The following is a 20,818-nucleotide window of genomic DNA, read 5'->3' on the forward strand; positions in this document are numbered from 1 at the left end:
CTCACTATTCTACAATAGACGCATTTGCCGTACTACTTCACAAAATTAGTTATCCATGCGAACTCTACTCGCTCCGATACTACTTTATTTTCGTGTGTTGTTTCCGGTGGATAGCTGTAATCACAGGTGGGCCAAGTGCATTCAGCAAAACACAGCCCTTGGTTTTCGGCCTGGTCGCCATCGTCGTCACAGCAAAGCGAGGCGAGAAGATAATACCACCGAGATTGAGCTCTATTACATATGGACATAAATAAGCGCTCAATTTAATACAACGCTTTTTCTCACGCTTAGTGGGCACAGCTACAATTCATTTAGTGGGCAAATGCATTTTATGTAATTTACAAATTACTTTTTCTTACTTGCCAAAGGAACATGGCTCAATACTCAGTTTAGTTAACTTAAATAAATCGTAGCTGGTGCTGTGTTTATTAACGTTTACGATCTAGTAATACATTAGTGACTGCATTAGTGAATGCATACCTTTGAGTTTTACTTTATGACTTAAAAGGGTTAACTGCTCTTTTCTTAGTTTGGTGCCTAGATTGCCTTTGTCGTTAGTTCGTTTAGCTGCTTCTGCACCAAATAAAAAAAGGGGTGGGAAATCGTTTTTCAGGGACAACATGACAAGAGGTAATATACAAAATATCTATCAGATCGCCATGTGTAAAATCACACTAGTGACGTAGATGATTTGTCAGTTGTCGTGGCCGAGTGGTTAAGGCGATGGACTAGAAATCCATTGGGGTCTCCCCGCGCAGGTTCGAATCCTGCCGACAACGTATCTTTCTTTTCGCCATGTGTTATGGAGGGAAAAGTAGTTGCCGCGCTCTGAGTACGCATTAGGTAATCGATTTCCACAATAAATTTCACCAGGCTTGCTTGCATTTTTTTTCCCATTGAGGATACAACGTCATTCCTTAGCTCGGTAACACCCATCTAAATATGTGGCTTCTGTTGTATCAAAACAGACCAGGCCAGATCAGACACCCCCACCGACATTGCTCCTTGATGGCAGCAGCCATCCCCAGCAGGATGGAGCCTCACACAGACACACTCACAAAAAACAGTTTAGAAACAACAACAAAAAAACGTGAAGAACAGCACAACGTGTTGACCTGGCCTCCAAAGTCAGTCGATCACAAACTGATCAAGTATCTGTGGGATGATCTACAGAGGCCCCTCCTCAACCCACAGGACCCAAAGCTCACCACTAACAACACTGTTACCAGACACCACAGGACACCCTCAGAAGGTCCATGTCTGTTCTCCTATGAGTCACCAGTGTTTTGGAGGCACAACAGACACCTACACAATAGGTGGTCATAATGTTATGCCTGTCCTGAACATAAACTGCACTAGATCATCCAGATCAAATAATAATAAGACTCACCTTTAGTCAGAAAAGTGTTGGCAAAAGTAAAAATCACAAACACTGATGCATCCTAGATTGATGTAATGTACGATGATATCCGACAGCATCTTTTAATATTAAAAAGTCTCTTGTGCATTAAGAGTTTTCACCTTTATATTCAACATAAAAGGCTTTAATGTAGAAAACCCAGTACAAAGTCACAACTGACAGATTTACAAAAAGCTGTCAGGACACATACAAAAAAACAACAAAAAAAAATGTCTTTCACTGTAAATTTCACATGCTTCAAAGTCCATTACTATTGTACTGTTGTGGCACATGTTTTCTGCATGAATTTACAAACCCACCATTAACCACTTTGGCAGTAAATTATACATAGAAATCACATCATCTAAACACAAAATTTCATCAGCATAAACAAGTTTAAAACATGGCTCAAGGGCATATGCAACTTAATCAATGCCTAATTTACCTCAGGAATCCTTGTCATATATTGTAAGTAAAAGCCACAACCTGTGCCAAAAAGCACTTAATAATATTACTTTATTATTTGGGACCACCTTGAAACCAAGTGAAATGTTTAGAGGAGACAATATTCTCAGTGATTTCATACAAGTATTCTGTACACTCTTTAAAATAGCTCAATAATTTCGATGGAATATTCTCCAACGTCCCTCTTTGTCTTCATTTTATGGAGTTCTTGGAGGCTGCCCTCAATTTTTCCAAGCTCAGAAAACAGTCTCACCTGTGGATACAACAAAAGATCTTAATGCCAAAACGTACTACATATAATTAATAATAATAATAATTGCAGAGGTTCAATCCCCAACCATTATAAACCATGTCCGTTCACAACTACAATTAAAAAAAAAAAAAGTTAGACACTAGATGAGAGTAAAAGAAGGTGGAAAAAACTGTTACCTGAGACCTAACAAAGGTGTGGAGATTGAGCAGTAAGTCTTTAGCCTCTGGAGTCATCACCAGCACTGTAAAATGGGCATCTAACAGCAAGCATACCCAATCCATGATCTACAATCAAGCATAAAAAGTGTTACACTTTAAACAGTAACTACAAATTATTTATTTATTTATTTATTTTTCTTATTTATTCCATTCATCGGGAAACAATTTGTGCATTCTGTATCATCTGATCATGATGTTTGGTTTCATGTATCTATCAAAATATTTGGCAAATATTACCACATTTTATCACATATCCTTATATTCTCTAAAAGATGAGTTGTTGTTAGCAAAGCAAACAAACTCCTCTAATTACATGGATGGACACCTAGACAAACCTGGTTCAGATTTGGTGATCTATATTCGTGCATTTGTGGGAAACCATCTTGGGAATATTTCAGGTAGAGAAACTGCAGGTACTGGAGGAAAAGCTGAAAGTAAAAAAAAAAAAAGGGGGGGGGACGGGGGGGCAATGTGAGAATGGTTATGTAGTGTGAATTCAGTGATCACTTTATTTTAGAGATATCAAAAACTGTTACTCACGACAACATGTTGGGAGGACAGATCTTTAAGGTGTGGGAGGAGGAAAGTGTCACTATAAGCCGTTTGCAGGACCTCATTTCTGTGGAGATTGAGTTAAGTACTTGCACTTTCGTATTTCTAAGTTTGTTACTGACACAGGCTTTGAAAATATGCACATAGTGGGATCACAATAAAGAAAAAAATGAGATGTGGAAAAATAAAGAGGATACAGTAAAACAGCCTTATGTAATCCCACAGGACAAATCTGTTGCAGTGGAGTTGTGGACTTCTCATCTTCTGCTTTGGTCTTCTGATGGCCACCAGTGGCATCTGAGCAGTCCTCCTCAAAGGAAGTGGGACTAAAACCGTTCTGCAAGCCGACCTGCCTACGTTCTGGTGAGATTATGGTTTCCATGAAGGAGATGCTGTCAGGCTCCAGACTTGTCTTCTCTGCCTCAGCCTCTGGCATACTGCAAAGAAGTCAGAAGAAACCTTTCATGATATAATAAGAAGCTGGTCAAGCGGGCCAGCTCCATCCTGGACTGATCTCTGGACTCCATCGAGAAGGTGGGTGGGAGGAGGGTTTTGGCCAAACTAACATCAATCATGGACAACCCCTCTCACCCACTGCATCAGACTGTAGGGGAGCTAAACAGCTCCTTCAGCATCAGACTGCTGCATCCACGCTGCAGGAAGGAACGATACTGCAGGTCCTTCATCCAGGCTGCCATCAGCCTGAGTTAACAATAACTTACAACTGGGACCGTCTTTGAGACCTGTTATGTCCTTTTTACAGATTCTTTTTGCACCATTATCTGCTTTATTGCACTGCCCATCTTGCACTATTTACCTCAATGTCCACATTCACTGATCCAAGCGATTTATACTATATTCCAGTTTTCTATTTTTTCGTTTTTAAATTCCCTGCCCACACTATATATGTTGACTGTCAGAGCACTGTATATTCTTGTATACTTTGTACATTCTTCCAAATTTGATACTATCTTTTATTGTTTCTTGTATATATTTTCGTACCTTATTCTGTGCTACTGTGACAAGATAATGTCCCATACATGGGATAAATAAACGTTGTCTTATGTCTTAACTGTGAGGAAATAAATCAATTAATGCCCATTCTAGTGTTCATTGAAGCGGTTGTGCTCAGTTTACCTGATGAACGCCTTGAGGCAGGCACAAGTTACAGCTTCTGGGATGTCAGGGAAGAACTGCAAGCAGAGCTGACAGAGAAAGTAATCCTTCCTCTCAAGGGCAAGGAGCACGAGTTCAGGACACACACTGTTGAAGTAATGACAGTACATAATTACATTCATTCAAAATAAAACAGTTTCAGTTGATTAGAAACGTTGCTTAGGTCATTCATACTGTACACAGATGCAGCCAGAGTCAAAACAGTTATCTTGTATTTTACATTTAAAAACAGACTGCCCCACTCCCATACTGACCTGTGGCAGAGGCACTGAGTGTGGACCAGCTGTGCTAGTGTGCTAGGTGAGTAGAAAGCTGGATCAGCTAGGCTCCGGGTCACAAGGGTTGATGCCAACTGTCCCACCAAAGGCTGTAGGTCCAGAAGATCTGCCCTGGACAGGAGACCCTCCACCTCTTTCTGGATCTCTGCTACCGGTGCGGTCTGCATGAGGCGAATTAATGCATTTCAGAACCATTTATTTACACCGTTAATTTATTCGTGCAGGAAAAGCAAGATAACGCCATTCTGTACATTCATTTTATTTTACTTCATATTTTCATATCCTTGTATATTGCACATACTGTATATACTACCAGTCAAAACACGTTCTTATTTAAGACCAAACTTTTGACTGGAATATTCTCAAAGGAAACGTGTAAATCTATCTACTGTTTGGAGCATTTTGTTAGAGATCCATTACCTTGATGAGTTCCAGTACTTGGTCAATAGTTAAACTAGGCGCTGATTGTGTTTTACGAGTAGTTCTCTGTACGGAAAAAGAGAAGAATCAACATAAGGATTTACCACACAACACCGGTGGCAGATTAATTATGAACCATTACTGTTCTTTTGCAAAACTTGTGTAACACTAATTAAAATTGCAAAAGGAACTAGTGCCATTTTGGCAGTAGTTACTTTTTTAAGTAAAGCTAAAATTAAATTGTGTTGAAAATGCAAAACATTCCATTATAGATAAAAACAACAAATAACTAACACCCCTTCCCATATTAACTTATTTATTACAGATGAATTTTTGTACATTGAATAGTATACCACCACTACTGGGCAGCATTCAAACTGTATATTACATATTTAATGTATGGATTCCTTGTTTTTACATAGTTGTTCAAGGCAAAAATGTGTGTTACAGTGATTTATTCATTCAGAGAAAAATATTAAAGCAGTTATCCAGCATACCGTCTTCCTGGTCTCCACTGTCCTCGTGGTCTGAGCCTTTTCTCCATGCAGAATGTTATTCCAAGATGGTACAGAAGTTGAAACCTTGGACTCTGTTGCAGTTACAGAAACACATGCTGTCGTACAAAGCTTTTATCACTACGATTTGACTCATTAGTTGTAGCTCACCTTCAGTTTTGGCCTGCCTTAATTTTCCCAATGCAGATGCCAGAGAAGACTTGGGACACTCAAAAGGTATAACAGAGAGGGTCTTCCCATGTGGAATAAATACCTTGTTGGAATAACTCCACAGCTATATGAGAGAGAAAAGAACATTAATCCAAACATGTATTACAGTTAACACATCTAAATGTACGCACCAGGTTTAAGATTGTAAACTGCTATAAAGTTGTGAGGAGGGACAGAGAGCCCCATCACAGTGGAGAGCAGACACAATGTTCTACCAAAGTCATACAGTCCTCCATCAGCACCCAGCAGCTGGAAGGACAGGGAACCTTGGCCTGCACTACTACTACTACTACTACTACTATTATAATAATAATAATAATAACAATAACAATAATAATGATAATAGTCTGAGTGGGTACTAGGTGTTGAAACCTGCTTCTAAAGCCAGTGACAAACCCCACTGCACACATGTATAGACCCTACTACTTGAATCGCTAAAAATCGTTGTTTCATCTACACTGAAAAAAAAAAAAAAAAAAAAAAAAGCTTGATGTTGTTTATTTACGTCTTTATTACTCAATGCACAATGCATTCCTACCTGTCCGTAGATTTTACCAGCCATCTCCTTTCCAGCCTGAAGCGTCTGAAAATTGGTATTCCAGATGCAGAGGAAGTCTGAAATACAAAGGGTGCATTCAGCAACCACAGACCATAAGACATTACCAGAGCCTCTTTGAAATCATTCACGAATAAAATGCTACTTTGCTGCTAGCTTTCTTTGAGGCAATCTAGTATTACCTTTCCCAGCTCCAGCAGAAGGGTGTGGAACACCTACAACAGCTACATGGGCTTCATCCAGGACCATGGCTGAGGCTGCCTCCAGCAGGCCTTCGCCAACAGGAAGACTCAGCAGCAGGCTACGGGGAAGGGGAAGAGCCTGAGCCCCCTCTTCAGCCCCCAGGCCCCGGACAGAGATAACACTCTGATACACACGACCATTGGGGTCTGAATGCCAGATGAAATGATGAGGAAGAAACAATAAAAACATTATTGATGACTGAATGAACACACTTTATATGATTTTTTTAATCTATTAGTCAGATAGGCAATAACAAACTTGAAAAAGATCATTCAGTTCTCTCTGCAGTACTGATGAAATAAACTGACCTCATCACACAGTACATGGCTGAGCTCCATTAGTTTTACCAGGGTGGCCAATTGGGCCAACAGTGGGGAACCATAACCAGGCACAATTAACTTCTCTACTCCAAACCTCCTAGCGTACCAACACAGTAACCACGCTGGCTCACAATGTCAGCACTCTGTTATGTAAGTGTTTTTTCATCCACGTCTTTTAATACGCTCTATAGTTCTTTCTATGCCCAGAAAACTAGTCCATGCAGTCTGACTGGCACTAGAATATTTTCACCAAAAATTCCTTACACAGATAAAGGAGGCAGATGTGTTTATCCCTGAAGGAGGCAGAGAAGCTGAGTGGGGAGAGACTGGGCTCCTCTCTCTCCAGTCGGTGCCTCTGTAGAGAGTTGGGGTTCAGTCTCTGCAGGTACAGGAAATGATCTCCTTTCTGCGGGAAGACAATGAGAAACTGGCACTTAGAAACTCTAGAACAGATGCCAATGTTCAAGGGAAATCAAAGACATTAACAACTGTAATAAATTCTTATATAAACCGATATAAATTACTACAGTGACACTAGGGCAACGATTCATTAAAAATGTATTTATATGCATCTTGTCCTAAGTGAAAAGACAAGTAATTAAACTCATGTCACCTGTTCAGTTGTGAAGATGACAAACTGCTGTGTTGCTGCCACTATGTTGGTGCTCCACCTAAAGACAAAAAAAAATAAATAAAAATGTCAAGAGACAACACATCTGACTGTAGCAGAGAACTAGCTGCTGTGTTACTGTAATGTTTGCACACTGATACTGACCGGATGACCTCATCTTGAGCCAGAACTTCCTCGATGGGCTGTTGGGGAGCAGAAAGCACAGAGTCCAGCAGTCTCACAGCTCCTCTCTGAAACAAGACCACAGGCTCCGCTCCATGTACACAGTGGACCATCCAGACATCAGAAGACACCTGGAAGAGAAACACAGAGGCACAATTAAGAATATGTTCAGTTCTGTCAACAATCAATGGCGACAATAATGACATTCCTTTAGGTTCGTTACTGTTAACGCTATGGAGAATTTTAAGAGCCATTCAACAAGAAAAGAGAACTATGACCAAAGATAGTGAACAATCAGCAATAGACGAATTGAGAGAAGAATTGAACATCAATATTCAGACTTACGGTTGCTTTGAAAGCCTTGTCTAGTAGTATGTCTTCTTCCTTCCAAATTCTGATCACCTTAAAAAAAAAAAAAGATATTACCTCCACAGGTTTATTAATAACAGTGTTTTGTAATCACAGTAGATGAAAGTTACCTCATGCATAATAATTACATCACACAATACTTTTGATACTGTTGATATCCTTGATGATACACATAAACGGTGTAGCGCCTACCAGTGGTTTATGCACTGATGATCATCTTTTCAATTACTGAATGTCTAGAAAAGGTACCTTGTGGTCTGACACTGCTACATATTCCTTGGTCTGAGAGTTGAAGACTGCTGAACAGGTCAACGCTTGTCCTTGTTTCACTGTCCAGCTGCCCAGGGGCTTCTGGTCCGACACCTGTCAAAACCATACACCATACATACAAGTGATAAGTTGAGAATGTGTTTGGTATAAAATAGTGGCAAATGTAAAACTGTTCCCTAAAACTATTACTGACACTAACATGATCTTTTGGCTGTTGTTTTTTTTTTTGATAAAGGTCATAAAACATTTCAATGGTCTTACTATGGTAGGTATCCACTACCTCAATGTCTACATTTTATAATCTTAGCAATTATATTACCAATATTAACTTTATATTTCCATTTACTTTATATTTTCAGAGTTCTGTGGTTTTAGGTATATTCTTTCAAAATGGTTATTGTTTTTTGTATATTTTCGTGTCTAATTTCGCGCCACTGTGACAAGGAAACTTCCCATACGTGGGATAAATAAACAATATTTTAAGTCTTATGTCTAAAGCAAATGTGCGTGACTTGAGGGCTAAATAGCTACCGTTAGCTAACACATGGATGCCTATGTTGATTAACATAGGGAATATTACATCACCTGACCTTTACTGCTGCCGTTTTAACGGAAAGGTGTCTAGTTGCCACCACGGTCGTAATGCATGTTTGGTTTTCGTATATTCCTGACACTACTGAAGATTAGAGCCAACGGTGATGCTAACACGAGTGGTCGTACTGATCGCATCAGCTGGCCCAGGTTAGCTGAGCCTCCTCAAAACAAAGGTTACACATTACCTTGTACAAAGTAACAGATCGAGTTGAGTCGGTGACGATGACATGGTCGCTGTCTCTCTCCTCTTCGATCCCCTGAATGCCAGAACTTGACAGATTTTGATCAGGTACGAGTCCGCACAACGTGTATCCCTCATACAAGGCTGCCATGCTGGACGAGAAGAAAGTGTGTCTCGCGGGATCTCGCGAGAACAGACAACGCTTAGCCGGAAGATTAAACCCAATCGCTGCTGCTGCCATATATATTTATATGTAGACGCCACACCGAGAGCTGAAATGGATTGGCGAAGTGGAGCGATCGAAGCATGGACATTTATACGAGAGACATATACACACTGAGATATGTGTGTATATATAATGTTCACATATTTACAACACACACACACACACACACACACACACATACATACAGTACGTTCATCAATGTGAATAGAAAAAACAGTTAAATGTAAACGTTCGTGCTGTTTGTTCAGAAAACGCTCATGTCACATCTGCATTTCAGGATCTGGTTATTTTATTATACGGTTGTCCAATATATCTATCGTATGATAATTGTATTTTTACAGTTATTTCACCCTTTTATTCATATTGGTAACAACAATTTTGATTAAAAAAAACTGCACCTGTCTTAGAAGTCTATGTGACCTCTAAAAAAGGGGCCTAGTCTGACGTTCAAATTTTGATGGTATATTGACATCTAAATCGGGTCATGGTTAGACGTTCAAATATCAGACCTAGTTAGTAGAAAAGGTTGTTGACCGACGGACGCAATATAGACATGATCTGCACGTCCATCAGACCTCTAATGTTTAGTGGGATAGACACAGACTAGATGTTAAATATAAATATGTCAATATTTATCATCACAGTAACAGTGTTACACACATTAGTAGCTGTAAAAAGAAAAGAAAAATGCATAAGTTGGTGCTTACCTATATCCTTAACATAAGGAGTAAACATTTATAATCATCACTTTAAAAGTTACATATGTTGTTTTTGGTGCCTAATTGTTTCCCAAATATATTAGTGTGTGTGTGTGTGTGTGAATGCGTGAATAAGAGGCGTTAGCTTTCTTTTTATTAGTTTACAGGGCAGATCATCCAATATGGCGGACGCGTTGACATGTCGCAGCAACGGACCAACCCGCTCAATGCGCCGTGTACGTATATATGTCTATGATTGTAACATCTTATCCTGTGTATCAATGCGTGTCCTCCTGACTAACAGTAGCCATTTCGCCCGTATTCCGGCCGACAAATCCTAGCAAAGCAAAATAAACACTGACTACGGGGTATTTGTACCGCTAGTGGCTCGTCACTGCTAGGGAGTGGGCGGGGCCTGTTCCTAGGCAGCGTTGCTGAGTTTGGCTATGATCAAAGCCAAACTACGATCAAAGCCAATGTTAGAGTTCATAGTCGTCTGAGTTTATATCCCGATTTTTCAGTATTCTGTGAGAATCGTACTTGATCCCTGCTTGACTACTGCCCTGATCTGTGGTGTGAGGAGTCAGAGGAAGATGTGGTGTGGGCTGAAACTTAGGGATTGGTGGCAGGTGTACTTCTTTAGATTCCTGTTTGTCTGTGCTGTCTTTCAGTATTTTACCCTGAGACTGGCCTAGGATGGGTGGCGTCAGATGTGTGAGCTGACCATTAGCTGTGGTGGAGGAGAATCAGGGGTGCATATGGTGTGGGCTGACCCTTACCATGGATTGGTGGCAGCTGTACATGTTAAGATTCTTGTTTGTACTGTCTTTCAGTCTTTTACTACTAGACTGGCATAGGATGGGTGGTGTCAGATGTGTGAGCTGACCTTTAGCTGCAATGGCTGGGAGCCGTACTTGTCTTGATCTTAGTTTGAATCCCTGCCTAACTGTAGTACCCTGACCTGTGATGTGGGGACTCAGATTTGGATGTGGTGTGGGCTGACCCTTACCAGGGATTGGTGGCAGGTATATGTTTAAAATCCTGTTTGTCTGTATTGTCTTTCAGTATTTTACCACTAGACTGGCCTGGGATGGGTGGGATCAGATGTGTGAGCTGTCTTTTAGCTGTGGTGGTGGTGGGGAGGTGTACTTGTCTTGTTTAGATCCCTGCTTGACTGCTACCCTGATCTGTGGTGTGGGGAGTCAGAGGAAGATGTGGTGTGGGCTGAAACTTAGGAATTGGTGGCAGGTGTACTTCTTTAGATTCCTGTTTGTCTGTACTGTCTTTCAGTATTTTACCCCGAAACTGGCCTAGGATGGGTGGTGTCAGATGTGTGAGCTGACCTTCACCTGTGGTGTGGAGAGTCAGGGGTGGATATGGTGTGGGCTGACCCTTGCCAGGGATTGGTGGCTGTACATGTTTAGATTCCTGTTTGTCTGTAGTGTCATTCAGTATTTTACCACTAGACTGGCCTAGGATGGATGTCCTCAGATATGTGAGCTGACCATTAGCTGTGGTGGAGGAGAATCAGGGGTGGATGTGGTGTGGGCTGACCCTTGCCAGGGATTGATGGCAGGTGTACTTCTTTAAATTCCTGTTTGTCTGTACTGTCTTTCAGTATTTTACCACTAGACTGGCCTAGGATGGGTGGCGTCAGATGTGTGAGCTGACCATTAGCTGTGGTGGAGGAGAATCAGGGGTGGATGTGGTGTGGGCTGTCCCTTACCAAGGATTGGTGGCAGCTGTACATGTTTAGATTCTTGTTTATATTGTCTTTCAGTATTTTATCACTAGACTGGCCTGGGATTGGTGTGGTCAAAGGCAGATGTGTGAGCTGAACTTTAACTGTGGTTGTGGGGAGGTGTACTTGTCTTGATAATTGTTTAGATCCTTGCTTGACTGTACTATCCTGACCTGTGGTATGGGGATACAGAGATGGATGTGGTGTGAGCTGAGTGTTACCAGGGATTGGTGGCAGGTGTAAATGTTTAAATTACTGTTTGTCTGTACCGTCTTTCAGTCTTTTACCACTAGACTGGCCTGGGATGGGCGGGGTCAGATGTGTGAGCTGACCTTTAGCTGCAATGGTTGGGAGCTGTACTTCTCTTAATCTTAGTTTACATCCCTGCCTGACTGTAGTATTCTGACCTGTGGTGTGGGGAGTCAGAGGTGGATGTGGTGTGGGCTGACCTTTACCAGGGATTGGTGGCAGGTGCTTAGATTCCTGTTTGTCTGTACTGTCTTTTGGTATTTTACCACTAGACTGGCCTGGGATGGGTGGGATCAGATGTGTGAGCTGACTTTTAGCTGTGGTGGTGGTGGGGAGGTGTACTTGTCTTGTTTAGATCCCTGCTTGACTGCTACCCTGATCTGTGGTGTGGGGAGTCAGAGGAGGGTGTGGTGTGGGCTGAAACTTAGGGATTGGTGGCAGGTGTACTTCTTTAGATTCCTATTTATCTGGCCTAGGATGGGTGGGGTCAGATGTGTGAGCCGACCTTTAGCTGCAATGGTTGGGATTGGTACTTGTCTTGATCTGTCTTTAGATCCCTGCCTAACTGTACAATCCTGACCTGTGGTGCAGGAAGTCAGAGGTGGATGTGGTGTGGGCTTATCGTTACCAGGGGTGGTGGCAAGTGTAAATGTTTAGATTCCTGTTTGTCTGTACTGTCTTTCAGTCTTTTACCACTAGACTGGCGTGGGATGGGTGGGGTCAGATGTGTGAGCTGACCTGTAGCTGTGGTGGTGGGGAGGTGTACTTGTCTTGATATTTGTTTAGATCCCTGCTTGACTCTACTATGCTGACCTGTGGTATGGGGAGTCAGAGGTGGATGTGGTATGGGCTGAACATTACCAGGGATGGGTGGCAGGTGTATGTGTTCAGCTTCTTGTTTGTCTGTACTGTCTTTCAGTATTTTCTCACTAGACTGGCCTGGGATGGGCGGGATCAGATGTGTGAGCTGTCTTTTAGCTGTGGTGGTGGTGGGGAGGTGTACTTGTCTTGTTTAGATCCCTGCTTGACTGCTACCCTGATCTGTGGTGTGGGGAGTCAGAGGAAGATGTGGTGTGGGCTGAAACTTAGGAATTGGTGGCAGGTGTACTTCTTTAGATTCCTGTTTGTCTGTACTGTCTTTCAGTATTTTACCCCGAGACTGGCCTAGGATGGGTGGTGTCAGATGTGTGAGCTGACCTTCACCTGTGGTGTGGAGAGTCAGGGGTGGATATGGTGTGGGCTGACCCTTGCCAGGGATTGGTGGCTGTACATGTTTAGATTCCTGTTTGTCTGTAGTGTCATTCCGTATTTTACCACTAGACTGGCCTAGGATGGATGTCCTCAGATATGTGAGCTGACCATTAGCTGTGGTGGAGGAGAATCAGGGGTGGATGTGGTGTGAGCTGAGTGTTACCAGGGATTGGTGGCAGGTGTAAATGTTTAAATTACTGTTTGTCTGTACCGTCTTTCAGTGTTTTACCACTAGACTGGCCTGGGATGGGCAGGGTCAGATGTGTGAGCTGACCTTTAGCTGCAATGGTTGGGAGCTGTACTTCTCTTAATCTTAGTTTACATCCCTGCCTGACTGTAGTATTCTGACCTGTGGTGTGGGGAGTCAGAGGTGGATGTGGTGTGGGCTGACCTTTACCAGGGATTGGTGGCAGGTGCTTAGATTCCTGTTTGTCTGTACTGTCTTTTGGTATTTTACCACTGAACTGGCCTGGGGTGGGTGGGATCAGATGTGTGAGCTGACTTTTAGCTGTGGTGGTGGTGGGGAGGTGTACTTGTCTTGTTTAGATCCCTGCTTGACTGCTACCCTGATCTGTGGTGTGGGGAGTCAGAGGAGGGTGTGGTGTGGGCTGAAACTTAGGGATTGGTGGCAGGTGTACTTCTTTAGGTTCCTGTTTGTCTGTGCTGTCTTTCAATATTTTGTCACTAGACTGACCTGGGATGGGTGGTGTCAGATGTGTCAGCTGATCTTCACCTGTGGTGTGGGGAGTCAGGGGTGCATGTGGTGTGATCTGATCCTTACCAGGCATTGATGGCGGGTGTACATGTTTAGATTACTGGTTGTCTGTACTGTCTTTCAGTATTTTACCACGAGACTGGCCTGGGATGGGTGGGGTCAGATGTGTGAGCTGACCTTCACCTGTGGTGGTGGAAGTCAGTGGTGCATGTGGTGTGATCTGATCCTTACCAGGCATTGGTGGTGGGTGTACATGTTTAGATTACTGGTTGTCTGTACTGTCTTTCAGTCTTTTACCACTAGACTGGCCTGAGATGGATGGGGTCAGATGTGTGAGCTGACCTTTAGCTGAAATGGTTGGGAGCCGTACTTGTCTTGAAGTTAGTTTGGATCCCTGCTTAATTGTAGTACCCTGACCTGTGATGTTTGGAGTGGATCTGGTGTGGGCTGACCCTTACCAGGGATTGGTGGTGGCAGGTGTACATGTTTAGATTCTTGCTTGTACTGTCTTTCACTATTTTATCACTAGACTGGCCTGGGATTGGTGTGGGCAAATGTAGATGTGTGATCTGAACTTTAGCTGTGGTGGTGGGGAGGTGTACTTGTGTTGATAATTGTTTAGATCCTTGCCGGACTGTACTATCCTGACCTGTGGTATGGGGATACAGAGGTGGATGTGGTGTGAGCTGAATGTTACCAGGGGTGGTGGCAGGTGTAACTGTTTAAATTACTGTTTGTCTGTACCGTCTTTCTGTCTTTTACCACTAGACTGGCCTGGGATGGGTGGGGTCAGATGTGTGAGCTGACCTTTAGCTGCAATGGTTGGGAGCTGTACTTCTGGGGTGGATATGGTGTGGGCTGACCTTTAGCAGGGAATGGTGGCAGGTGCTTAGATTCCTGTTTGTCTGTACTGTCTTTTGGTATTTTACCACTGAACTGGCCTGGGGTGGGTGGGATCAGATGTGTGAGCTGACTTTTAGCTGTGGTGGTGGTGGGGAGGTATACTTGTTGTGTTTAGATCCCTGCTTGACTACTACCCTGATCTGTGGTGTGGGGAGTCACAGGAGGATGTGGTATAGGCAGAAACTTAGGGATTGGTGGCAGGTGTACTTCTTTAGATTCCTGTTTGTCTGTGCTGTCTTTCAATATTTTGTCACTAGACTGACCTGGGATGGGTGGTGTCAGATGTGTCAGCTGATCTTTACCTGTGGTATGGGGAGTCAGGGATGGATGTCATGTGGACTGACCTTTACCAGGGATTGGTGGCTGCACATTTTTAGATTCCTGTTTGTCTGTACTGTCTTTCAGTATTTTGTCACTAGACTGACCTGGGATGGGTGGTGTCAGATGTGTCAGCTGATCTTTACCTGTGGTATGGGGAGTCAGGGATGGATCTCATGTGGACTGACCTTTACCAGGGATTGGTGGCTGCACATTTTTAGATTCCTGTTTGTCTGTACTGTCTTTCAGTATTTTGTCACTAGACTGACCTGGGGATGGGTGGTGTCAGATGTGTCAGCTGATCTTTACCTGTGGTATGGGGAGTCAGGGATGGATGTCATGTCGACTGACCTTTACCAGGGATTGGTGGCTGCACATTTTTAGATTCCTGTTTGTCTGTACTGTCTTTCAGTATTTTGTCACTAGACTGACCTGGGGATGGGTGGTGTCAGATGTGTCAGCTGATCTTTACCTGTGGTGTGGGGAGTCACAGGAGGATGTGGTATAGGCAGAAACTTAGGGATTGGTGGCAGGTGTACTTCTTTAGATTCCTGTTTGTCTGTGCTGTCTTTCAATATTTTGTCACTAGACTGACCTGGGATGGGTGACTGTCCTACCCTGACCTGTGGTGTGGCGAGTCAGAGGTGGCTGTGATGTGGGTAGAACCTTAGGGATTGGTGGCGGGTGTACATGTTCATATACCTGTTTGTCTTTACTGTCTTTCAATATTTTGTCACTAGACTGACCTGTGATGGGTGATGTCAGATGTGTCAGCTGACCGTTACCTGTGGTGTGAGGAGTCAGGGGTGGATGTCATGTGGGCTGACCCTTTCAAGGGATTGGTGGCTGTACATTTTTAGGTTCCTGTTTGTCTGTACTGTCTTTCAGTATTTTATCATCAGACTGGCCTGGGATGGGTGGTCTCAGATGTGTCAGCTGATCTTTACCTGTGGTATGGGGAGTCAGGGATGGATGTCATGTGGACTGACCTTTACCAGGGATTGGTGGCTGCACATTTTTAGATTCTTGTTTGTCTGTACTGTCTTTCAGTATTTTGTCACTAGACTGACCTGGGATGGGTGGTGTCAGATGTGTCAGCTGATCTTTACCTGTGGTGTGGGGAGTCACAGGAGGATGTGGTATAGGCAGAAACTTAGGGATTGGTGGCAGGTGTACTTCTTTAGATTCCTGTTTGTCTGTGCTGTCTTTCAATATTTTGTCACTAGACTGACCTGGGATGTGTGGTGTCAGATGTGTCAGCTGATCTTTACCTGTGGTGTGGGGAGTCAGGGATGGATGTCATGTGGGTTGACCTTTACCAGGGATTGGTGGCTGTACATGTTTAGATTCCTGTTTGTCTGTACTGTCTTTCAATATATTTGTCACTAGACTGGCCTGGGATGGGTGGTGTCAGATGTGTGAGCTGACCTTTACTCGTGGTGTGGGGAGTCAGGGGTGGATGTGTTGTGGGCTGTCCCTTAACAGGGACTGGTGGCAGGTGTACATGTTTAGATTCCTGTTTGTCTGTACTGTCTTTCAGTATTTTATGACTAGATTGGTCTGGGATGGGTGGGGTCAGAGGCAGATGTGTGAGCTGACCTTTAGCTATGGTGGTGAGGAGTCAGGGGTGGATGTGGTGTGGGCTGACACTTACCAGGGATTGGTGGCAGGTGTAAATGTTTAGATTCCTGTTCGTCTGTACCGTCTTTCAGTATTTTACAACTAGACTGGACTGGGATGGGTGGGGTCAGATGCGTGAGCTTACCTTTAGCTGCAATGGTTGGGAGCCATATTTGTCTTGATCTTTGTTTAGATCCGTGCTTGACTGTCCTACCCTGACCTGTGGTGTGGTGAGTCAGAGGTGGCTGTGATGTGGGTAGAACCTTAGGGATTGGTGGCGGGTGTACATGTTCATATACCTGTTTGTCTTTACTGTCTTTCAATATTTTGTCACTAGACTGACCTGTGATGGGTGATGTCAGACGTGTCAGCTGACCGTTACCTGTGGTGTGAGGAGTCAGGGGTGGATGTCATGTGGGCTGACCCTTTCAAGGGATTGGTGGCTGTACATTTTTAGGTTCCTGTTTGTCTGTACTGTCTTTCAGTATTTTATCATCAGACTGGCCTGGGATGGGTGGTCCTCAGATGTGTGAGCTGACCTTTACTTGTGGTGGTGTGGAGTCTGGGGTAGATGTGCTGTGGGCTGACCCTTACCAGGGATTGGTGGTGGGTGTACATGTTTAGATTCCTGGTTGTCTGTACTGTCTTTCAGTCTTTTACCACTACACTGGTCTGGGATGGGTGGGGTCAGAAGTGTGAGGCAACATTTAGCTGTGTTGTTGGGGAGTCAGGGGTGGATGTGGTGTTGGCTGACACTTACCAGGGATTGGTAGCAGGTGTAAATGTTTAGATTCCTGCACCACAGGCCCAGATAATACAGTTAGACAGGGATCTAAACAAAGATCAAGACAAGTACGGCTCCCAACCATTGCAGCTAAAGGTCAGCTCACACATCTGACCCCACCCATCCCAGGCCAGTCTAGTTGTAAAATACTGAAAGACGGTACAGACAAACAGGTAGTCAAGGGTGCACCACAGCTAAAGATCAGCTCACACATCTGATCCCACACCAGTCCAGTGATACAATACTGAAAGATGGTACAGACAAACAGGAATCAAAACATTTACACCTGCCACCAATCCCTGGTAAGGGTCAGCCCACACCTCATCCACCTCTGACTCCCTGCACCACAGGCCAGGGTGGAACTCTTAGGCAGGGATCTAAACAAAAATCCAGACAAGTACGGCTCCCAACTATTGCAGCTAAAGGTCAGCTCACACATCTGACACCACCCATCCCAGGCCAGTCTGATGGTAAAAGACTGAAAGACAGTACAGACAAACAGCAATCTAAACATGTATACCTGCCACCAATCCCTGGTGAGGGTAAGCCCACACCACATCCACCCCTGACTACCACCACCATAGCTAAAGGTCAGCTAACACACCTGGCCCCACCTATCTCAGCCCAGTCTAGTGATAAAATACTGAAAGACAGTGCAGACAAACAGGAATCAAAACATTTACACCTGCCACCAATACCTGGTAAGGGTCAGCCCACACCACATCCACCCCTGTATCCCCACACCACAGGTCAGGATAGTAGAGTCAAGCATCTAACCTAATATCAAGACAAGTACACCTCCCCACCACCACAGCTACAGGTCAGCTCACACATCAGACCCCACCCATCCCAGGCCAGTCTAGTGATAAAACAATGAAATACTGTACAAACAGGAATCTAAACATATACACTTGCCACCCATCCCTGGTAAGGGAGGTCAGGTCAGCTCACACATCTGACCTTACCCATCCCAAGCCAGTCTAGTAGTAAAATACTCAAAGACAGTACAAACAGGAATCTAAACATGTACACCTGCCACCAATCCCTGGGAATGTTCAACCCACACCACATCCACCCCTGAATCCCCACACCACAGGCCAGGATAGTAGAGTCAAGCAGGGATCTAACCTAATATCATGACAAGCACACCTCCCCACCACCACAACTAAAGGTCAGCTCACACATCTGACCCCACCCACCCCAGGCCAGTCTAGTGGTCAAATACTGAAAGACAGTACAGACAAACAGGAATCTAAACACCTGCCACCAATCCCTGGTAAGTTTTGGCTCACCCCAAATCCACCTCTGACTCTCCACACCACAGGTCAGAATAGTACAGTTAAGCAGGGATCTAAACAAAGATCAAGACAAGTACGGCTCCCAACCATTTCAGCTAAAGGTCAGCTCACACATCTGACCCTGCCCATCACAGGCCAGTCTAGTGGCAAAATACTGAAAGATGGTACAGACTAAGAGCAATCTAAACATGTAAACCTGCCACCAATCCGTTAGATTCAGCCTACACCACATCAACCTCTGATTTCTCACACCACAGGTCAGGGTAGTACAGTCAAGCAGGCATCTAAACAAATATCAAGACAAGTACACCTCTCCACCACCACAGCTAAAAGTCAGCTCACACATCCAACCCCACCCATCCCACGCCAGTATAGTGATAAAATAATGAAAGACAGTATAGACAAACAGAAATCTGCACACATACATCTGCCACCACCCCTGGTAAGGGTAAGCCCACACCACATCAATCTCTGACTCCCCGCACCACAGGTCAGAATAGTACAGTCAGGCAATCTAAACAAAGATCAAGACAATTATTGCTCCTAACCATTGCAGCTAAAGGTCAGCTCACACATCTGACCCATTCCAGGGGTGGTAAAATACAGAGAGACGGTACAGACAAACAAGAATATAAACATTTACACCTGGCAACTATCCCTGGTGATGGTCAGCCCACACCACATCCATACCTGACTCCCCACCACCACAACAAAATGTCAGCTCACACATTTGACCCCACCCATCCCAGGTCAGTGTAGTGTACAGACAAACAGGAATCTAAACATGTACACCTGCCAGCAATCCCTAAGGCCCAGCCCACACCACATCCACCTCTGACTCCCCACACCACAAGTCAGGATAGTACAGTTAGGCAGGAATCTAAAGTAAGATCAAGACAAGTACAGCTCCCAACCATTGCAGCTGAAGGTCACCTCACAACTGACCCCACCAATTCCAGGCCAGTATATAGCGGTAAAATACTGCAAGACAGTACAGACAAACAGCAATCTAAACATGTACCCCTGCCACCAATCCGTAAGGTTCAGCTTACACCACATCCACCTGAAGAAGATGGTGAGAAGAAGTAGGTGTGAAAATTTAAAAGCCCCCCTCATCTAAAACCAAGTTAAAGCTTGTAAGACAAACTAAATTGTTTGTGTATGTTTTCCTTATGGGTTTTCCCCGAGTCCTTCGGTTTCCTCCCACGTTTTGAAGACATGCACTAGTTATTATTTGTTGTATTGTATAACATTAAAACTAAACAAAACAAAACAAAAAAATTCTATTGTGTGTCGTATTATTTCATCCACCAACAAACTGTTTCATGTTTATGTTAAAAGTTTCTTCCTTGGTGGTTCATGTCTTGCTTTACTTCCTGTGATTATATGATTGGTTTCACCTTGTGTGCTCTTTCCTTAAGGTTCATGGATCTTTATTGTCATTTATATATCTGTACATACGAAATTTGTTTCTTAATGCTTGAAGCATATGTACATAAAGCAAATACGAACTTATAGTGCAGAAAACTAAAATGTGCAATAAAACTGCATCAATGCAGTGCGAACAAAAAAAAAAAAAAAATGTAATAGAGTGCATGTTCAGACAATTTTTCCCTGTTGGGATTGTGTATGATAGAGTTCTATATTTACCATAGACATATATACGTAGAGGCCGCATTGAGTGCTGATTGTATGTCAATGCCGCCGCCATTTTTGCATATGTGTGTGTGTACATACAGAATGTTCATCAATGTGAGTATAAAAACGATTAATCAAAATCAGTTACATGTAAACGTTAGTCAGAAATTATTCAGAAAATCCTGATGTCACATCTACATTTCAGTATCTGGTTATTATATAATAACGGTTACAGTATATCAACCGTATGATAATCGTATTTGTACAATTATTTCACCCTCTGTATGATGTGCTATCAATAATTCCAAAAATTACATTACACATATATGATAATTTGACCCCTTCAATACTTTTGGTATGATAATTTGTTATGGTACAGCTGTGGTACAGAACTAATATTAGCCTAGCGGTTAATCTTAGCCGGATCTGATTCCATAAATACAGAGGGAGAATATGAAATTAAACATGAAAACAAGCGAAAAAGGTAATAATAACATGTACTCAATAAATAAATAATTAAACTAAATAATAAAATGGTGTTTAATCTCACATGATTTATAATCCT

The 20,818-nt window shown here is 43.3% G+C and overlaps 1 protein-coding gene and 1 non-coding gene across 2 annotated transcripts; one reads left to right on the forward strand and one right to left on the reverse strand.

The window, feature by feature from the left end:
* Nucleotides 1–697: 697 nt before the first annotated feature.
* On the forward strand, nucleotides 698–779 carry trnas-aga. Its single transcript has one exon. It is a non-coding gene; the product is annotated as a tRNA-Ser (tRNA).
* Nucleotides 780–1,468: 689 nt separating this feature from the next.
* Nucleotides 1,469–8,989, reverse strand: nol11 (nucleolar protein 11). Its single transcript, XM_047579641.1, has 18 exons — nucleotides 8,817–8,989; nucleotides 8,017–8,130; nucleotides 7,744–7,800; nucleotides 7,381–7,529; nucleotides 7,219–7,276; nucleotides 6,870–7,011; nucleotides 6,225–6,431; nucleotides 6,025–6,101; nucleotides 5,427–5,550; nucleotides 5,259–5,350; nucleotides 4,762–4,827; nucleotides 4,318–4,502; nucleotides 4,025–4,150; nucleotides 3,085–3,324; nucleotides 2,876–2,954; nucleotides 2,671–2,763; nucleotides 2,294–2,401; nucleotides 1,469–2,117 (listed from the first exon to the last, which is right to left on the reverse strand). Exons 1-18 carry the CDS (start codon nucleotides 8,961–8,963, stop codon nucleotides 2,004–2,006), a joined length of 2,178 nt encoding a protein of 725 aa, XP_047435597.1. The 5' UTR covers nucleotides 8,964–8,989; the 3' UTR covers nucleotides 1,469–2,003.
* Nucleotides 8,990–20,818: the final 11,829 nt, after the last annotated feature.

This window comes from Mugil cephalus, chromosome 2 (assembly GCF_022458985.1).
Source record: "Mugil cephalus isolate CIBA_MC_2020 chromosome 2, CIBA_Mcephalus_1.1, whole genome shotgun sequence".
In the NCBI taxonomy this organism is placed as follows: domain Eukaryota; kingdom Metazoa; phylum Chordata; class Actinopteri; order Mugiliformes; family Mugilidae; genus Mugil; species Mugil cephalus.

Excerpts from the sequence above, each read along its gene's own strand:
- nol11 (XM_047579641.1), bottom strand. The coding sequence starts at position 8,963 with ATGGCAGCCTTGTATGAGGGATACACGTTGTGCGGACTCGTACCTGAT. Across the intron at positions 8,131-8,816 it reads GATCTGTTACTTTGTACAAG|GTGTCGGACCAGAAGCCCCT; the intron begins GTAATGTGTAAC and ends TGGTTTTGACAG. Across the intron at positions 5,351-5,426 it reads AAGGCAGGCCAAAACTGAAG|AGTCCAAGGTTTCAACTTCT; the intron begins GTGAGCTACAAC and ends TAACTGCAACAG.